Genomic DNA, 19302 nt, shown 5'->3' on the forward strand with positions numbered 1-19302 from the left:
TAGTTGGTTAGAATTAAGTTGAAATATAAAGGTAAAAAAAAAAAAAAATAGGGTGGGGTCAATTATGGTTCAGTAAAAATGGATTTTGACATAGTCTTGGACTAAAGTTCTGAATAGTGCAACCAGTGTTTGAGAATTTTGCTTTCAACTTAAGCAAAATTGGTGGATTGCTTTGCAGCTAGTGTCATGTCACGTCATCTTGGCAAGCACAGTTAAACAGTATGTGTGAGTTAATCACCGATGATAATGAAGGAATGATGAATGGTGGAAAGTAACTCCAATATTATGCGTAATCTGTGGAAGGAGGGGAAAACGCATGTTTAAAAGTGGAAGAAAAAATGGAGTGGAGGAAGGATGGTAATGAGAAGGAAGGAGAATGATGACGGTTAAGCACTGGTGTAAGAAAAAAGAAAAGCAGGTACTGGAAAATAACTCTCCCTTTATACCATGGTCCAGGTGACTACTTGATTTTTGCTGCAGGGTGTCTTTTGACAACAGGGACACAAATGATTACAATTTCTTACAGCGCAACACAATGCTAACATCAGATTAGTTACAAAAATGAGAGACTTTGAACTGATCCTCAGAAATCGCATAATGATAATATCTTCTTAGCGTGTTAGCTGTCCACAGCTACTTTATGCTGAATGGGGAAAATCTCTCCTGTAGTTCATTAAATCCTTGCAGCCATCTGACGCAGCAGTACGGATATGTTGATAAACCTGCTGCCTGTGATTCAAGATGCTACACTGAAACCCATGTCTACTATGCCAGGCCAACAACGCTGTGTTTCTTGCTTCGGTCACAAGAAGTGCCATTGATTGCTTTGAAATAAACATGTTTCTGTACACTTTAAATAGATATTTTTACCCATTTATGCTGAAGATAGTGATAGATGTACTTGAATTTTATTGAAGTTTTTTTAGAGACGCTCATACTCGCTGATGATAAACTGATGAGGTACATTTGATTAGCAGCAGGTGATTGCTTCTTACCCTCTTAATTCCTGTGGTTATTCCTATCCGGTCGTTAAGTGATGACGTGACGAATCCTACTTCCGGGCCTAAAGTAGTCTGCGTTTAATATGGCTTTTGTGTTGTTAACATGTTTAATGTTTTGTATTTTCTTCTATTTAATCTCAAAAAGCTCCTAAAACAGTCAGTGATCACTGTTGACCTCCCTCGGCTTTTATTACCGCTAATCATTTATTTAAGCTCAGTTTTTAAAACCTTAGGATGTAACTACAGCCCAGCCCATGCAGCAGTATATGAATGACTAACCTCGTATTGTGGATGGATTATCTCAGTTGTTCTCCTGGCTGAAGTTTGGTCCTTTTACAGCATCCTGCCATGCGATTACATTTGTTCCTGACCACCGAGAACACTCACGTTAACTTTTATCGAGTGGAAAAAAAGTTAGCTTGTTTATATTATGCTAACATAGCTGTGTCGCTAGTGGTCACGTAGCACATCATTATATACCAGCTAGCCAAACTTCAGTAACCCTACAAACGTCACTGCTGTTTAGTTTTCTGTCTTCATTTATGTTGGAAGTGATAACAGAGCTGTACGTTTTAATTTGTTTCCAAAACCCCGCAGTCAGGACATGCTATATTGTATTTAGATAGAAGCTAGTGAGCTAACTTCCTGCTAACTTCTAACTCCGTTAAATGTCATAAATTCCGTTTTCATGGATGCCTGGATGTTAAACTCAATTGTTACACCTGGTAGAGCAGAACGCTGATCATTTTATTAAAGATGAAAGACTTTAGACAGTTTTTCAACTCTCAGTAATGCCATAGTGATCATTTGATATATGGACCTGCAGCGGAGTTTAGGCCCAGACACGGCTAGTGACGTCAGACTTAACGACCGGATAGTTTTTCACATGACTGTATGATCATGCTGAGCCCAACTCTGTACTAAATAAATGTCAGGCCAAATGATTTCTCCCCTCTTTATTTCCTGCTACTTACCTTCATGCCTTCTGCTGCTTCCCTTCATGCCTTCTGCTGCTTCTCTTTCTTTATTCTTGTCTTACCTTCTTTCTTGCCTTTTCTCTATTTCTTCCCTTCCATGCTTCCTTCCAAAGCTGGTACAGCTTGCTGGGTAAATATTTGTGGGGGATACAGGGTGCTGGAAGGCCTAAGCTGGGAGGATCAGCAGAGGAGAGGCTGCAGTTGTTGTGGATTAGCTGCTTGTTTTGTTATAATACCACTGTCTGCTTGCCTGGGTTTTGGTACTCACCAGGCAAGCTGCGAAATCAGAAATCACGATTTCTTGAAAAATGCATGAGTAATGCAGCTCATCACTGCTAGGCTTTAGTTCCACTTAAAGAGGCTGGAATCACAAAAAAATAGGTCCTATATGTGAAGGTAATGTTATCTAATGGAAGTCAGACTCCTAAGTTTGAACTTGGAAGGAAAATCTGGAAAGTTATAAAGATGAGGTTGGAGGAAAAAAAAAAAAGGGTCCTAAATCAGTGATGGACAAATGACGATCAGAAATGTTATTATTCAGTCAGATATGGGCACAGTCTGAAGTGATAACCAATTAAATATGACTTGGGAACAGACGGGCTATTTTAATGAAATAGCAAAGCTTAAATTCGGGAAAATTGTGATACATAGTTGTTTGTTGTGTCTATGCTCACAGTGCAGCAAAAAATCAGATATGCTGCTTATAATATAGTTGAGCCTGTTAGCTTAGCTTAGCACAAACACTTGCTTTTATCTTCATGCTAAGCTTTCAAGTCCTTCATATTGCTTAATAGAGTTTCTTTTAAAGTCAAACATATACTTTCTAAATAATACATTATACATCTCTTTCTGCATTTGCCAGATCTTAGTTATCAGAGGGCACAGTTACAGAAAGGTGTCTTGAACGGTCCCAGGGTGTATATATCAGCACTTTATAAGCCCTACTTACAATACTACAGTCACAAAGGCACACAAATACACACATTAACGCTGCAAAATCACACCTTTTACTAATGCTGTTTTTTTTCCTGTGTTGTTTTTGGTGTGCGTGTCTTTAGAATTTGGAAAGGTATCAACAAAGCAAAGAACAGTTCCACCAAGCTGCCTCCAAGACGGAAGAAAATGTCAGGTGAGACGCACAAACACTCGCACACCCGCACATCTTATACCGTAACCCTAACCTCGACCTGATTTTAACCCTCGCGCTAAGGCCGAGGCTCATTCTCTGCTCTCTGGTGTCGGAAAATGAAGACCTGTTAAAATGTCATAACTCACAAAGATAACCACGCAAATACACACAGACACACGTTTATCTGGAGTCCAAAAATGAGGAGATATGATTCCTGGAGCCTCACACACCCACCCATCCCCACACTCATACACACTGTGACTCACACTTATCCATGCACACAGTTGAGTAATTAATGGCAATAGATTGTAATATTTTTTTCTTATTGTTTAACCAGTTACATTCTTATCTTAGAGCAAACTGAAAATGTGATAAACGTTTTAATTGGCTGCTTTGATTAAGCTGCATCTAACAATACCTTATTTCCTCATCTTCACTTCTCATAGTGGACTTTTAATGAACCGCAGCTGGGAAAAGGTAGTTAATTGTTGCTGCTGAAATCAGTTTTTCTTTTTTCACTTTTTTTTAAGGGGGGGGGGGTCATCTCAGGTGCCATTTGCATTAGAAGCCAGAAGTGAGTTTGCTGTTAAAGGCCGAATGCTCTCAGTACAGCTAACTGGTAGTTCAAAGTTCAGATTCACTGAACAGCAATTTTTATTAACAAAGCAGGAAAAAACAAAGAAATTCAGGGAGCGACTGTGACAAACACAGGACCAGAAAGAAACTGGGCGCAGTCGGTCTGATGGCCACAGAACATGGGAACTGAATGAGGACGTCGAGCACCGTGAAGCAGGACAGCCATTGGTCAACTCACTGACAGAAGATGCTTTAACAAAACTCAAAAACTGAACAACTTGGGTGTACAAACATATTCTGCAGTGCTCAGTTCAGACCCAGGCTATTAGTCCGCTTGGGAACTGTATTAGGAAACTGCCTGGCCTGTTCAGCCATCCGAAACCAGCATTATTACCTATATAATAATTAAAAAAATTAAAAAAAGGACAATTGTTTGTTATACATGCCTGTCAGAATCAGTTCACAAATCTCTCTTTAAAAAAAACAAAAAACAAATCCAAACATCCTTTCCCTTAGATGGTTGAAATCAAAGAATTGGCTGTATCCTGCCTGTGTAATCTTTTATTCCTGCTCCTTGCATTATTTAACAAGCTTGCTTGGAGGGGTTTTGTCTAAATCCTGTTGAACTTATTGTTCACCGTGTTATTTTAGATTATGGGGGGTTATCTGCTGTTAGTTCCAAAGTCTTTTAACCTTGGCTTTACATATGTGTTGAGTGGAGGTGAGTAAACACAACAGGTAGGCTTTGCACAAGCTCGATTTGTATTTTGGAAGCTATCAACTTGAACTAGCTATCAGCTGCAGGAGCTCATGTCACACTGACGGTGGGTTATTTTTTTTCTGTCAGAACAGGTGCTTTATCTACCTAATGTGTGTGTGTGGTTGTACCCAAAAAGGGATAAATACTGTATTCAGACCACATAAATTAACTGTAACAATGAGGAAAATGTATTTATTCACTTTATCTTGACTAAACAGTATTGTTTAAAAGCACCCAAAGAAACTAACAGGCAACAGTTGTGTAATGTTTATGAAAATCTTACCCTAACACAAAATTGAAAATGGGTACTAGTGTACTGCTTTATACCCATCGATAGTCTGATTTAACTCACACAAGAAGACTGTGCAGAAATTCTCCAACAGTGGAATTGAGAGAAACGTCTTTTATATTTTATATTAAACTTCAGGCAGACCTTAGTTTTCAAAACTATCCGAGGGAAGTTTCTGAGTGCTGAGCAGTAGAACAAAGCTACTGTAAAATAAGATGTGGGTGACTCGTAAACCGCCCAAGCTCCACTGTGCGTGTTATTCTGTGCTTTGTATAAGCACGTGTTTATGCCTGCTGGTATGTGTGGGATGTGTTTAATCCACAGTTTAATCCTTGGCTTTGGCTGGCAGCACTCTGGGGCTTGAGGAAGCCAAAGAGCACAGGGCCAATGTGTCACCATGCTGTGCGCGCGTCTCTGTGTGTGTGTGAAAGGAAAAAGAAGATGAAGAGAGTAAGAAATTCTGCAACCTGTAGCACTCTAAAATGTCAAACTCAATGGAGTATAATAGAGCAGCCTCAGTAACTTTCCTATCATTCCTTGCCTTTCATTGCTTTGCCTTCTTTGTCCAACTCTTCAGGCCTGCCAATTACAAATTACTTTTCCCCCCTTTATTTTCTAGAAGTTCACTGCATTCCAGATTTCTTAACCAGATTCAGACATTTTTTATGTAATGAGAAAGATTTTTCAAGCATAGTTCACATTTTGATTATAGCATACCATTTCATCTACTACTACTTATCACAGATACCTACAGTTCAAGTAGCCAGCAATTGTTAAGTACTGTAAATCAGCAAAACATACAACACTTGCAAGTCTGTACATACGCATTTTAACCAGGTTATTTCCACTTTTCATTCCACTATTGTTTCATGACAGTCCAGACAAATTAGAATTCCCGCAGAAATCAGGGGTTGACACGGAGATACATGGTGTGTATAAAGAGATGGATCCAGACAACAGAGACTGATGGAGGAAAAAAAGCCTACTTCTGTGAGTGCACTGGTGTTTCACAGAGACGTGGCTACAGGAATTACCCCAGATTGCATTGTTATCATTGACATCTGTCAGACAGTTCAGTGTACATGGTACACCAAGGGGGGGCAAAGAAAGAGGCAGAAGGTCTGCAGCCTTTATTAATAACACATTGCGGTACCTTGGGCAGATTCCTGTGAAGGACTGTTTGTTTAGCCCAGATGTTTAAGTGTATCTGCCCGTGCCTAACACACAAAGAGAACTATCATGTACTGTCTTGGATGCTGTTGTCTGTCCTTCCACTAACCAGACAACCACATATGTCATGTTGATACAAATTACTATATATATGGTTCGTACATTTGATGAAAGACCTCTATTATGCTTTTACTGTTATAAGTTTTGTCCAAATACAGTTTCAGTAGTTGGTGAAATGGGCTGTGATGTTGATATCTGTAGTAGGACGTAGGCTTGTGTGGTAGTTTATCAGTCAAATTGTCACAAAATAAGCAAATGTTATAAAAATAAGCTGTTAATTATTGCCAACCCCGTCCCCGAGGCCCCCAGCCTCCCACTTTCCCCCTTTTCAGGTTCCTACATGTTGGTTAACAGTGTTGCACAATTTTGCAGTTTGCTTTGAAGAGCCATCAGTTTCACAAGCCTAAAACTGAAGTGCTGGCAGGTTATTTACTCTCCTAGAGTGGGATTACAGACAGTGAGAGATAAACTAAGGTAGGGTCTTGTTAGAAGAGTCAGTCAATGGCTCTCAATCTAAAACAGATTTCTGCAGTAGTTCAGAGCAGCTCAGTTTTATGAGTAGTGCACCACATGTGGCCTCTCTGTTTTCCAGCTGCCACAAAAAAAATATATAAATGTTTAAATAAATGATGTCTCATATCGATGTCCTGTGGCTGTAGACGTTTCATAAACATTGTTGTTCTGAAACAAAGAGATTGATGTAGTTTCTGATATTCACTTAGCAAATATAAAACTCTTCTTCTAAATTGACAGGTTTTTCACACGTTAGCAGTAGAATTGGAGTGAAAGAAACGGCCTCCTCTTCAGAGTATTCAAATGGGAGTAAAATGGAGACAGGCAAGATATACTGTATACCCACATCAGATCACTCGGGTCAATAATCCAAGGTGTTTTAACAAGGCCAGCTGTCTGTTACAGTGGTAGTCCAACTAGTCTTAATAGCCACCCTTTGTCAGATTCTTCCAACATGTGTCAGAATGTACCAGTCAACAGAGATCACTCAGTCATAAAGCTGACGAGTTGAGTCCAGATAGATAAGCAGCCTAGTTCGCAATTGTTGCTGTGCTGTAAGAGAAAAGCCAATCAAATACAAGTCTGGATTGCAGACAGATTTATAGCAACCTGAATTTGAATAGAAATGCTGTCAAATAAAGTTATGAAGATTAGGTGTAAGATTGGGTGTACAAATCAGCCCCGCATCAGCTACAGATGGATCCGCACCCTACATATAAGCTTGCTGCATTTTGTATATTCTTGTTTTCTCTATCTTAGATACCTTAAACAACCTTTAGGCAGCTGCCTGCTGCAGACTGTATTTATTTGTGATCAGCAAATTATTGGTTCGTTTCGACATTAGTTAGGGTGCAGCTGTAATGGAGCTGCAATGGAAAATCATATCACCTGTTACTTTCAGTATTTCCCGATAGCAGAATCTTTTTTGCTGCAGTCGGAATTTTAACAGATTTGTCCTTCACACAGATCCACAGTTTTCAACCGCCTGTGATCGAAAAACTAAATTCACTACTATGTCCCACAACAAGCAGGCAATGACTGTACACCCAGCTATAATCTTTGTTTCTTTGGATATTTGTGCAGTTCACTCTGGTATAGCAGACTGGATTCACATTCGTGTATGAATGGATTTGAGAAGTTGCCGTTTCCAGTGAAGAATGAGAAATGATGTTGTTCAGTAGATTGTTTATTTTTTGCCCAGTTTCCTTTGGAGTATAATGTTTAACAAAACAACAAAATAGTATTAAAATGAGACGTTTATTAGTTTAAGTACAACTTAAAATTGGTGATTAAAAAAATAGGATGACAGTTTACAAAAACAAGAACAGGCATAAATGAATTATTACACAATATATGGTTTTTATTTTAAAACTATAGCTGGGCCGGAGTGGGAGCATCTTTATTTCTATTATGCACATTTTCCAGATGGACACACGTGGATTCTTTACAGTATACATTTTTATGGAAATTTTTTGCATTACAGTCATCAGAGCCACTGTGGAAAGCTAAGTGAAATGATGTGTGCAGCATTGTTAAAGGACTGACAAAAGTGAGAGGGAGTCCTTTAACTTCAGTGTTTGCGAGAGACAAAGTGAAGTCTGAGCACTACTATATAGTGGACCCTCTCTTCTGGGTTACGGTTGTGAGGGCATAGGCGAGATGGGAGAGGATGAGTGAAGGAGTGTAGAGAAACAAGATAGGGGGGAAGAGCATATGTGCCCTGAGTCAATTGAAAAGCTGTCAGGGAGCAGGTGCCTACAAGCTACAAGCTAGAGATAAGAGGCAACCCTTTCTCTGTAGCTGTTTTCCTCTTCACCTGTCCTGCCCTATCTCTTTTTCTTATTATCGTCTTTTTTTCCACCACCACGTCAGTATTAATCAAACCACTAACATTAGAGTAGTCGGAGTGATTCAGAACCTCCAGTGTGCCAAAATGTCATTACCTGATAACTTGTTTACCTTCTGTTGTTGCTGTCATAGGAGAACCTCTCTGATGTTAGCACGTTTCACTTATTGGGAGACAGTTTTGATTCTGGTTTAAAGCTAATTAGACTTTAGTTTTTAAAGATTAGACTGCTGTAGAGCTCTTGGTCAACACATTGCCTCCTTTGTTTACAGGAGCACATATTAGATCAGCCGTTAATTTATGGACTTGTTTTGCTTTTTCACCGTTTGCTGTTGGACCCAGGAGTTTGAGGTTTTGAATTCATTATGCTTTTTGATTTATGTTTCAGTTTTTCTTTTTTTTTTTTTTTTAGAATTTTGGTCAGTATTTATTTTACTATTAATAGAGTTTCTGTTTTGTTTTGTTTTTTACTTGGGTTTACACATCTTGGTTATCTTAAGTTTGTATATATTCTCTATGGTTTATTTTTTAGTCTTGTTAATAGTCTTACATTAAGTCAGTGATGACTTCAGGTTTATAGTTATTTCCCCTTTTGTGTTTCCATTATGTTCCTTCCATCAGTCTCATCCCTCTCTTCTCTTTTGTCTTCTCCTGCGTCAAGCTTGTTTAGATGTTTTATGTTGGTAACTGTTGTTCCCTGTGCATGTGTTGATTTTCACCCTCCCTCCCACCGTCTCGTTATGTTAATTATCTTAAGCTTTGTTCCCCACCTGTCTCCTCTTCCCTCATTACCTCTTGTATATTTTGCCGGTCTTCCTTTGTCCTGTGTTGCGTTGTTGTTTGCATGCGTTCCCCTTCCTCTGCTTTGCCTTTTTTTCCTCAGGTATGTTCTGGAAGTTTGGATTCCTTGGCTTGGTGCCCTGTTAGCTTTTAAAAATTGGGCTTTGTGAGTTTCCTGGACCAAGAAACATTAAAGGTTTTTTCAAGTTTATTTACATCTTGAGAGTGCTGCGTTTGGCTCCATACGTTTTTGTCTTTTTCACAACATTTCATCACACCATCATCATCTTGGTATTTTAATTGGTTTACGGAGCCTGACGGGGAAAAGCAGGACTGCACAAATTGTCTATCACATGGTTGCAGTGCCCTAAAACACACCCTGCTTTGTTTTTAAATTTATGGAAAGAAAAGAGAGCAAAACATTGTTATTCATGTGACAAAGACATAGTTTTGATGTTTTTTTTGTGACATCACATCGCATACCACTGCCACAATGAGAAGCAAAGTAAAGTTTGATTTTTTTCTAATAAGAAAAAAATCAAATTATAGCAACATTATAGCATTGTTTGGATTTTCGTTTGTTTACATAAATGATGATGATTTTTTTTAGCACTATATACAAAAATAGCTGACAAAACCTCCAGGTCAGTGCCTGTGATGCTGTCAAATAAAGCAGCCTCAATTCCAATTAATTTAAAAAATGCATTTATTGTAATTTAATTCTGAAATATAGCTCATGTTAAGAGCATGATTGTAGTTGGAGGCTATTATTGGAATAAAAAGCAATGTGTCTGCTCACACACGAGGTATTCCAGACTTCCTACACTACGTCATAGCATTTGATTCTCTCCGCTTTTGTTTTTTTCCTCTCTCCTCGGGTGCTTATTTGTATGAGATGTTAACACGATTTTCTAATTATTTGCCTGAAACACATTAGAGATACCAGCCCTTTGTAGTTGACAGGATAGAAATAAAATGGTGTATAGGACAAACAGTGCCTCATATGTATAGCCAAAGCCATTAAGGAAAAACACAAAAACATCACTCTTAACTCTGAGAGAAGCGCGGTTTCGAGGCGATAAAAGCATCTTCCTTATCAGTCTCGTAGCTTTCCCGGAGGCTTTTGTAGTCACTGGTGTGTTTTCGTGTCTCTTCCGTTTTCCAATTTCTCACCCTTTCATTTCTCTCCCTCTCTTTGTCTTGGTAAGCTGCGTGGTCCAGAAGTCTGAGGCCTCTGTGTTCTGCCCGCCTCCGCCTTCGCTGCCGGAGATTAAAAATAATGGGCAGCACCATTAATTAAGCGACTAATCTTACTGTTTATGTTTTGTCATATTTACTGCTCACAGATGCGTGGAGTACCCCACCACACCACCTCCTCCAAAAAAATGTAAAAATTGCTATTTCCACTCGCATTTAGAGTGCTTCTGCAGCACGCACACACAAAAATGAACAACAACAACCCCATACATGGCTCAGCGGGCTGTCAGAGATGCCACTTTACCTCATTCCAGCTAAAAAAAAAAAAAGAAGAAGAAGAAGAAAGAAGTCCCACCACTCCCCACCACACTCACTCTCCTCCTCTTATTTATTTATTTTCGTAAGCTGCTCAGTTAATATTGTTGATTTAAGACCTCACCTTCAATTTGGTGTAGCATGTGGACAGAGCTTTAGCTTTTGCTGCAGCTGAACCAATTTTCTGCTTCAAGCGCCTTTAATAAACCACGTAGCGCTATCAGGAGGCTTTGGCTTCCCTGATGAAGGCCATTTATTTCAAATTAAAGGAGAGTTCCTTATCTTTGGCGGCCTCAAACGGAGGGGGAGATAAAGATGGCACGCTTTGGTGTCGTACTCTCTGTGTTGTTAATGGTGGGACCAAAAAGAAAAAAAAAAAGAGGAGGAGGGCGGGCTAGGGAGAGAAAAAAGTAAGAAAGAAGACAGAGTTGGAGGGAAGGCGAAAAGTGGAAGAAGAGCGATTAATCAGGAGATATAAACCATTGGAGGTTGTTTGGGGGGAACAGAGTAATCTGATAGGCTGTCATCTTCTTCAAATGGGCTTCTAAAAGAAAGCCAATTGATGCTTCATTCCATCCATCATTCTATCTCACTTTCTCTCTGTTTTTTCCTCTTCATCTCTGTTCGTTTTCCTCTTTAACCTTGATCACCTGCGCTCAGATAAACTCCGTTGCCGCATCCATGATATTTTTCCTGATGATAAAGTGTTTGCGTGGATATGGATATGCTGTAATTGAAACGATGGGGTCAGCTTCTCTTCATGAGTCAAAGTCTAAAAGAGTCTTTAATTTGGCTTTCAATTAAATCCGGTGTTAAACGCTCCTCGTGGAGAAAGCGAGCAGGGACACAGTGCGGAGATCGACGTGTTGGCATGTAGCGAAGCGCGTGCGTGCACGGCGCCCTTTGATGTTTACAGCGTACGTGTGCGCACGTGCCTGTCTATACCTGCGTGGGTGTACATAACTCGCTTGTCTCTGCTTCAATCAGTCAGAATCCATTACTGCGAGGCGCCCAGGCAGCAAGCCTGTCGTAGTTAACAATCACACAGATAGACAGGTAAAGAAAAATTATAATACAGCCCACATATCAAATTAAACACGGCTAATTCAGTCTCTCAAAGCACACTTTTCTGCTGTATTTGATCAGAATGATCCTGCCCACTCAATTAAGTACGATTTAGCGCTAATTGTACGATTCGCAGTGAAGCACGTACCATACACCCCATAGGTTGTTCAAACAGGTTGGCACGTCTAGGTGTGAATTGTTTTTTATCTTCACTGCCAATTTTTCTACTTTTTCTTAAAAGAGTTTCTTTTGTTCTGATCTGAGACAAAATAAAATTAAAAAGACATCTTTAACCCACAGCTTTAACCCAGAACTTGAACTTGAACTTGAACACAGCTGTAAAACAAGTGTTCAAAATTAAACACTACAGTTTGTTGTTTGGTATTGTTACTGGTATAGACAGGGGACACAATTGAAATTGGTAAAGATGTTCATCTTAGCCCTAAGGTGAAAAACTGTGGAGAGTCAGGAGAAGTACTTTTAAGAAGACTTAAGAACTTCTAAAGCAACGAGAAAGCCGTGGAAAGTGTAGCTGTGCCGGAGCACTGAAAGCACCATCAAATGCTTTTTCCCCACCTCTAAGTGAGGAAATGGCATATTTGTGATTTGCATAGTACAGTTATTTCTCATCCTCCATCCTTTAAGTGTCTGTCATGCAAAAGGTCCAGTACAACAAAACAGCTGCTGCAAAGCTGTTTGATTCACATCAGTTTATGAAGTGGGTAACATGTAAACGTCCCAATTTAAAGAGTGAGTTTATTTTTTAAACCTCCTATAACACAACTGAGATTAAAGTTGGACACACTGCTAACTTCATGCAGTCTTAATTGTTAATGGTGTAACCATAGTTGATCAGCGTTACGAGATGGGATCAAAAAGTTCAGGGGGAGTCCCTAAAAAATGATAAAGCTTCCCTGATTGTTGTGTGTGTAAGGTCGGGGGGTGGGTTCATTCCACTGCAGGGCAACCTGCCGCTGCATGTGGCGAATAAAATTTGAACTTGAACTTGATTTAATCACCCTTCACGAAAAATTTTTTTTTAGCGTGTCCAGCCAGCTTTCAGAGCAGCTAATGTTGTTAAGACTGCTCAGTCCTGTTCTCTCCTCCACATCCAGAGGAAATAAGAAGAGAATATGAAAGCTTCTAATTGCTTGTGGGATCCTTCTGCGGATGGAAGTTTGTGATAGATCAGAGTCCTCGCTGCTGCACTGGTGCATTTCCCCACTTTTCGCCAAATATGTCAGTGATGTGATCATTTTTGTTACCGCTACCAAGAAGGTTATGTTTTTGGTAGTGTTTGCATATGTGCGTGTTGTCATTCTGTCTGTAAACACAATAGCTTTGCGAGGGTGTAGAGTGGGCTCATGTTAACAATTCATTCAAATTTGGCTCACCTTCACTAATGGCTTCAATGTCATCTTAATGATTTATCGGCCTAAATTTGACGAAAAGACGTATAACTTGGAGACTTTATTGTCAACATAAAGAAAGTATAATATAAATATTTAAAATAACATGTCACACTTGACCTCTGACCTCACTTTTACATTTAAGGATACCTTTCTTTAAAGTTGTCCCCCAAATATATTATATCTTTAAAGAAAGTATTAACTTATTAGCTTCATGTCCAGTTATTTACAATTCAGTGCCTATTATCCATGACCTACTCCTACATAATGTTTATATACAAAGTACAACACCGTTGCCTTTAAAGTAAATACTCGGAGGGCTTCTTGTTTCTGCTGCTACATCAGGAAGTGAGCACATCTCTAATGAGACTGATCACAAAGCCTGAGTGATCTAACCTGCAGTGTTTCATTAGTTTACTGTCACTTAGTTTTCCTGCGTGTTCTCTGCTGCTTCAGAAACTGGTAGCAGTCTTAAAGATCCTCTTCCCCTCTACTAACCATTATTCATCATCGATGATCTCTTTAAGGATGCCAGGATGCTTTGTAGATGACCTTTATCTTTACAGGGATTTGTCTAATGGAAAAGTTCAGACAAAGTTCTTCGGACAGCTTGCTATTGTTTAAAAGAATAATTTCAGCATTTGGAAATGCGCTTTGCTAACAAAAGCTTTTTAAATAAGGTCCCCAAGAGTACTTGGAGGCCCTTTTTTATTTGTCTGGTACAAATGTTTACTTTGACTCCTGATTATAATTTTGTGATCAAAGCACAAAATCACTGCGACCTCCCGAAACACAGTTTTGGCCATAACTAAGAAATTCTCAGTAAGTAATTATGACAAAATTTCACACAGCATATGTTTTGATGCCAGACTATGATGTGCATACCACATTTTGAATGTAATGTTCTCCAAAAAGGCTCTTTGTGTCAGTATTTAAAACTGTAATCCAAAAACCACATTTCTGAAATGTTTCAATGAATGAATTCCATGAACAAAGTGAGCTGATGAAGTTGTTTTGTTTAGTCACTCTAGTTGACTCTGTCTTGTCTGTCTGTGCAAGCTTCTGCTTTTTGCCTTCCTTTGTTTACAGGCTAGTGTCTGTCTGTGAGTGTGCTGCTGGAGAGTTGGTGAATAACAGGTTTTTGGAGCTTTTCTGCTGAAAATAGCCGTGCTGCCACCAAAACACAGCAATAGACAGCTCTCTTGGATACTTGTAAACTTTCATAGATTGTAAATGCATTTTAGATGCTTTTTCTTGCAGCTTTTCTTCCCTCTAAGTCAGTCAAGAATGTGAAACTGACAGCTAGAGTATTGATTTTTTTTTTTTAAGTTGTTGTTTTTTGTTTCAATTGTGATCCAGCATTTTTCTCTTTTTCTGAGCAGCTGACCTACCTGAATTCATGTTACACTGATACTATGTCATCAACTAATCAAAGCTAAACCGATGAATGAAACGTTGATTTACAGAAGATGTAAGAATCTGAATGAATAGTGTGATGAGTTTACTTCTTTTTTTTTTATTTTTATTTGAAAGCCTAATTTACACTAGCAGTAAGAAACAGAGGTACAAAAATGACAGTTTTTTCACTCCGTCTCTCTTGTTTCTTGTCTTTTGCAGGCCTCGCAACACAGAGGCAGTGTGTGCTGGCCTGCAGGCTCAGATTTTATCCTGTTACAGGGACAACAAAGACCAGACCTTAAAGTGTTCTGACCTGGCCAAAGAATACATGCAGTGTATCAATGCTGCAAAAAAGGTGAGAGCTTTTTCAATCTGCAAAGATATAATAAAAAAGTGTCAGGGATGGTGCAAAGTGTTAATGTGTCATAAATGTAATGCTGAAAACAGAAAGATTTGAGATTTATTTTTACATGTTATGAGGACTCCACCTATAGCCTTCACCTTTTGTTACCGCACTTTGGTTCCTCTACAGATGCAAAATAATCTAAAGTAAAAGTGCTTTTATTTTGAAAATGCATTTAGATTGTTTATAAGGATTTATTCATTTTTATGAAGTAGTAGGAGAGTAGGAGAGATTACAATAACTAATAGTCATTCACCTTAAAAAAAATGTGTAATCCCGCCCCCTCACTGCTAAGTTCTTCTTTAATAGTCGCTTCAGGTTTTTCTAAGATTTTTATTTATTTATTTTTTTTAAGTTGGGCTATACGAGCTACTTTTCAATAGTTGATTTATTACCTGCAGTAGATGGGATCGGCACGACCTGGTTTGGAGAAGCAGCCTGGGGTAATGCATGGAAGCTGAGCAGTGCATACATTAGGACTGGGACTGCACTGAAAGCCACCTTGATTTAAGCATATGTGATATTTAAAATATTTCCATTCTTTTGCTGTTAGACAGCCTTTGAGGACAGGAAGCTGAAGCCAGTTTCCAAAACAGCAATTTGAACTTGCAGGAGTACCGCTGAGTGACTTAGGTAGTTTAACACGTTTAATCAAAAACACCAAAGTCACACAATACCACATACAAACGAACAGATCAAGCATGTCCCGTTTTCTGCGATGGGAAAATTACTGTTTTTGTCAACAGAGTCTGGTGGCTTTAATGAGACTTCAGGCTTCAGTTCCCAGTATAAAAGGACTGTCTGTATAGCCTTCAAATAATCCAACCTAACACTTTAATGCACTCCTGTCATCAAAGGAAGTGCAGGGGAATACTTGATGACGGTGTCCCTGCAACAATAGAAGGACCCTTAGAGTTTGCCTGGGTTATGTGGCTGATTTTATCGTTAACTTTAATTTTTCTGCGCAGAGGCCAGAACTGTGACAAAATTGCACCGCTAATAAAGAATCTCTGATGTGTTATGTCAAAAAACAATGTATAAAAGAGTGACACAAACACAGCCCCTTAACTATACGTTGCCTTAATAGCAATTTTTTTTGTCAGGCAGTGGCGCTTAGTGCTAAATTTCAAGCATTGTCACTGAGGCGTGTGTTTGTTTTTGTTTGTTTTGGGGTTTTTTTTTAGCCATATTTCCATGTAACATAATTGCTCATACAAAGGTTAGAAACAGCAGAGTGCCGCCTTCACGTCTGATTAGCTGCCTTGCCATTAACTAAATTAACAGCAGAAACCCCACTGACGCTACTTCTCTCTGACACTCTCAGACCTTCACCTGAAAGTGCAGTGAACACTTACAAGGGGGCTTTGTAGACAAAATGATCTGTGCAGTGTTTTAAGATGCAGTTTGGGGACAGTTGAGAGGTATAGTAACTTGTTAAAAAGGGATATACATTAACAGGTCACTTTATTAGGTGCAATTTACTAGTACCGGAAGATGGATACACTCTGGTCATAAATTCATGGACATGGTCAACGATATTACTCAGGTAGGCTGAGGTGATTAAAAGATACTCAGTCTATTAGTCAGTTAGTTAATTACTCAGTCAAGGGGCTTGATTTTGCCTAGAATATATTGCCCACACTATTATCCCCAGCAAGAGCTTGAATCTTTGACACAAGAGAGGATGTCTGTGAAGGTTCTCAGTCATCCAGGTCATCATAGTCAAAGGAGCTTGCAAAGAAAAGCTGGACGTCTGGACTTCTTTAAGTTGCTTGAAGACGTTTCACCTCTCATCCGAGAAGCTTCTTCAGTTCTAAGGTCAAATGGTGGGGAGTCCCAGATTTAAACCTAGTGGGAGTTTCCCCCCACAGAGGGACAAAAGGACCTTAGAACTGAAGAAGCTTCTCGGATGAGAGGTGAAACGTCTTCAAGCAACTTAAAGAAGTCCAGACGCTTTTCTTTGCAAGCTCCTTTGACCACACGAGAGGATGGAGCCATGCTTTATTGTTGTTCTGACCCTGCCATCCAAATGCTGTAACAGAAGTAGGAGACTCATCAGACCAAGCAGCATTTTTCTATTGCCCAATTTATGAGTTGCTGTTGACTTCCTATGAGCTTGAAGCAGTCTGGCCATTGTCCTCTGACCTCCGACATCAACGAGGCATATTGATGGATATTTTCTATTTTTCGGTCCATTCTCTGTAAACCCGAGAGGTTGTTGAACATCCCAGCAGATCAGCAGTTTCTGAAATACTTAGACCAGCTTGTCTGGCACCAACAATCATGCCACATTCAAAGTTACTTAAATCACCTTTCTTCCCTTTTCTGACACTTGGTTGGAACTTCACCAGGTTATCTTGACATGCCTAAAGCATGCAGTGAGTTGCTACCATGCAATTGGCTGAGCAGATATCTGTGTAAACGAGCAATTGAACTGGTGTACTTAATAAACTGACCTTTTAGTGTATTTGGGGATCTTTTAAATCTGATATTTTTATTGAAAGTATGCATATTAACATTCTTATGTTCTTTGGAACTGAAGAAGACTTAATGAAGTAGCTGGTCTGATTTTAAGTCAACAAGAAAGCAGTTGATGCAGCAATAACGTCTGCAGAAATTTAGAAGGGTATGAAACTAAACCACCCACTCTGTAGACACTGTCTGACTGTAAATAAGATTATATAGTAGTGAGGATAGTTTTTATAGGCTTTTTTAATGGTTATTTTATTTATCATGTTTTCAAAGCTCTCTTTTTTCCACCTAGCCCCTCATAACAGTAAAGAGGACGTAGTTTATGTGATCAGGCATTACAGCCAGATTTGTCCTTCATCTTTAATGTCAAATCATTTTTAAAGTAACTTTTAAAATTCCTCGTGTTTCACTGCCGTTCAGCCTCGCACATAGAAAAGCAGTGATTTGACTGAATTACGTTACACTGAGCTGTGCAGGTTTTTGAAGATAAATGTAAAAAGATGATGGAGCATCAAAAGGCAGTTTTTAAGGTTACTAACAAAGTTAATTGATGATTAAATATCACAGAATACATTTACAATTGGAAAGAAATAAGAGAGGCATATAAAGCTTTTTAAATTTGATCTAACTTCCAGTTAGTTGGAGTTACTTTACCTCCAGTAAGTCAGTTTCATTTCTGCCTGGCTCATTTTCTAAGCTCTTAGTTTTTCTTTGTTTTGGTGCTAATAAATGATTTTTTTACAGGCTGGATTCCTTATACCATTGTTTTTCTTTTACTTCTGTAGGCTCCTGAGATGAATCATCAGTCTATCTCTGATGATTTGGCTTGGGTTATCTACTAGTTACTGAATCTTCACTCTTTTTATCTCTCTCGTTCCCTTATATTTTTATCCACAATGGAAAACTCAGATATACATTCACTTAGAAAAATTTAACCTTTATACTTCACTTTTTGGCACCGCCTAATATTGAGTTCAACCTACTGCTTTTTTATTTAACAGCATCGAAAAGTCCTGTGTACATTTCTGCAGCAGCTACAAGCTGACAGAATGCTAGAGAGAAAATGTGAGGAGGAAGCTGCAGGATGGGCTACTCGCAAAGTTTGTGCAGTAGAAGCATTTGAAGGTGCTCATTATGCACTCGAGCAGCGTATTACTGTATCTCATGCTGGTCTCTGCTCACATCTCCTCTGTATTGCTCAGGGGCAGTGAGGCTTACCCTGGAACACAGTAATACAACGTGTGATAATCAGCTTGCTGAACATTGATACCTCTGCTGTTGTACTGCTGTATTGTGTGCATGGATACATGCACTCGTGTGCTCGTTCAGCAGCTTCTGAACTTCTGTTTATGTCTTGTATGACAGCATGCAGTCATAAATTCACATTTTTAAATTTGCAGCAATGTTTATGTTCTTATATTTGTTGCTTACTAGGATTGTTGTGTGTGTGTGTGTGTGTGTGTGTGTGTGTGTGTGTGTGTGTGTGTGTGTGTGTGTGTGTGTGTGTGTGTGTGTGAGAGAGAGAGTGTGCGTGAAAGAGAGTGGGAGACTTTCCTCCGTATATTAGCTGGTGTGAGATAACAAGGAGTGAAGGGAAGACTCTTTGAAGACAGTCTTTAAAGACTACAGCAGAGCATAATAATACGTATATGCGTGTGTGTTTGTGGCGCGTGAGTAGCTTGCTACATTGCAGCTTGCTTCAACCTACTCATCAAGGTCTTTCCTCTTGATTGGCCCCCGAGGCATCTCCCTGACTTTCACCCTGTCAATTTGGAAGTTTATAAAGTTCTTCCTCCGTTTTGTGTCTTTAAAAGCTGTCACAGTTAGTTTGGTTATCACTGATAACTTTTTCCCAGCGCAGTAGCAGTGGCACAGTAAACTCGCCAAGTGCTAGTGAGACAACAATTAGCAGAAGCACATGGATAGTTTTCAAAGTTGATTG

At 39.2% G+C, this 19302-nt stretch overlaps 1 protein-coding gene across 2 annotated transcripts in view; it reads left to right on the forward strand.

Annotated features, from left to right (window-relative positions):
• The window catches only part of LOC146364257 (MICOS complex subunit mic25a-like), a 74693-nt gene that overhangs the window by 37843 nt on the left and 17548 nt on the right, over positions 1–19302 (forward strand). Inside the window, exons 6-7 of one of the 2 annotated variants that reach the window (XM_084917979.1) lie at positions 3037–3107; positions 14705–14839. In XM_084917979.1, the coding sequence (XP_084774105.1) occupies positions 3037–3107; positions 14705–14839 (206 nt within the window). Of the gene's footprint in view, positions 1–3036; positions 3108–14704; positions 14841–19302 lie in introns of both variants that reach the window. The other variant, XM_084917980.1, reaches the window with a different exon arrangement.

The sequence above is a fragment of the Perissodus microlepis genome, chromosome 20, assembly GCF_051167445.1.
Source record: "Perissodus microlepis isolate ML-2025 ecotype Zambia chromosome 20, ASM5116744v1, whole genome shotgun sequence".
Classification (NCBI taxonomy): Eukaryota; Metazoa; Chordata; class Actinopteri; order Cichliformes; family Cichlidae; genus Perissodus; species Perissodus microlepis.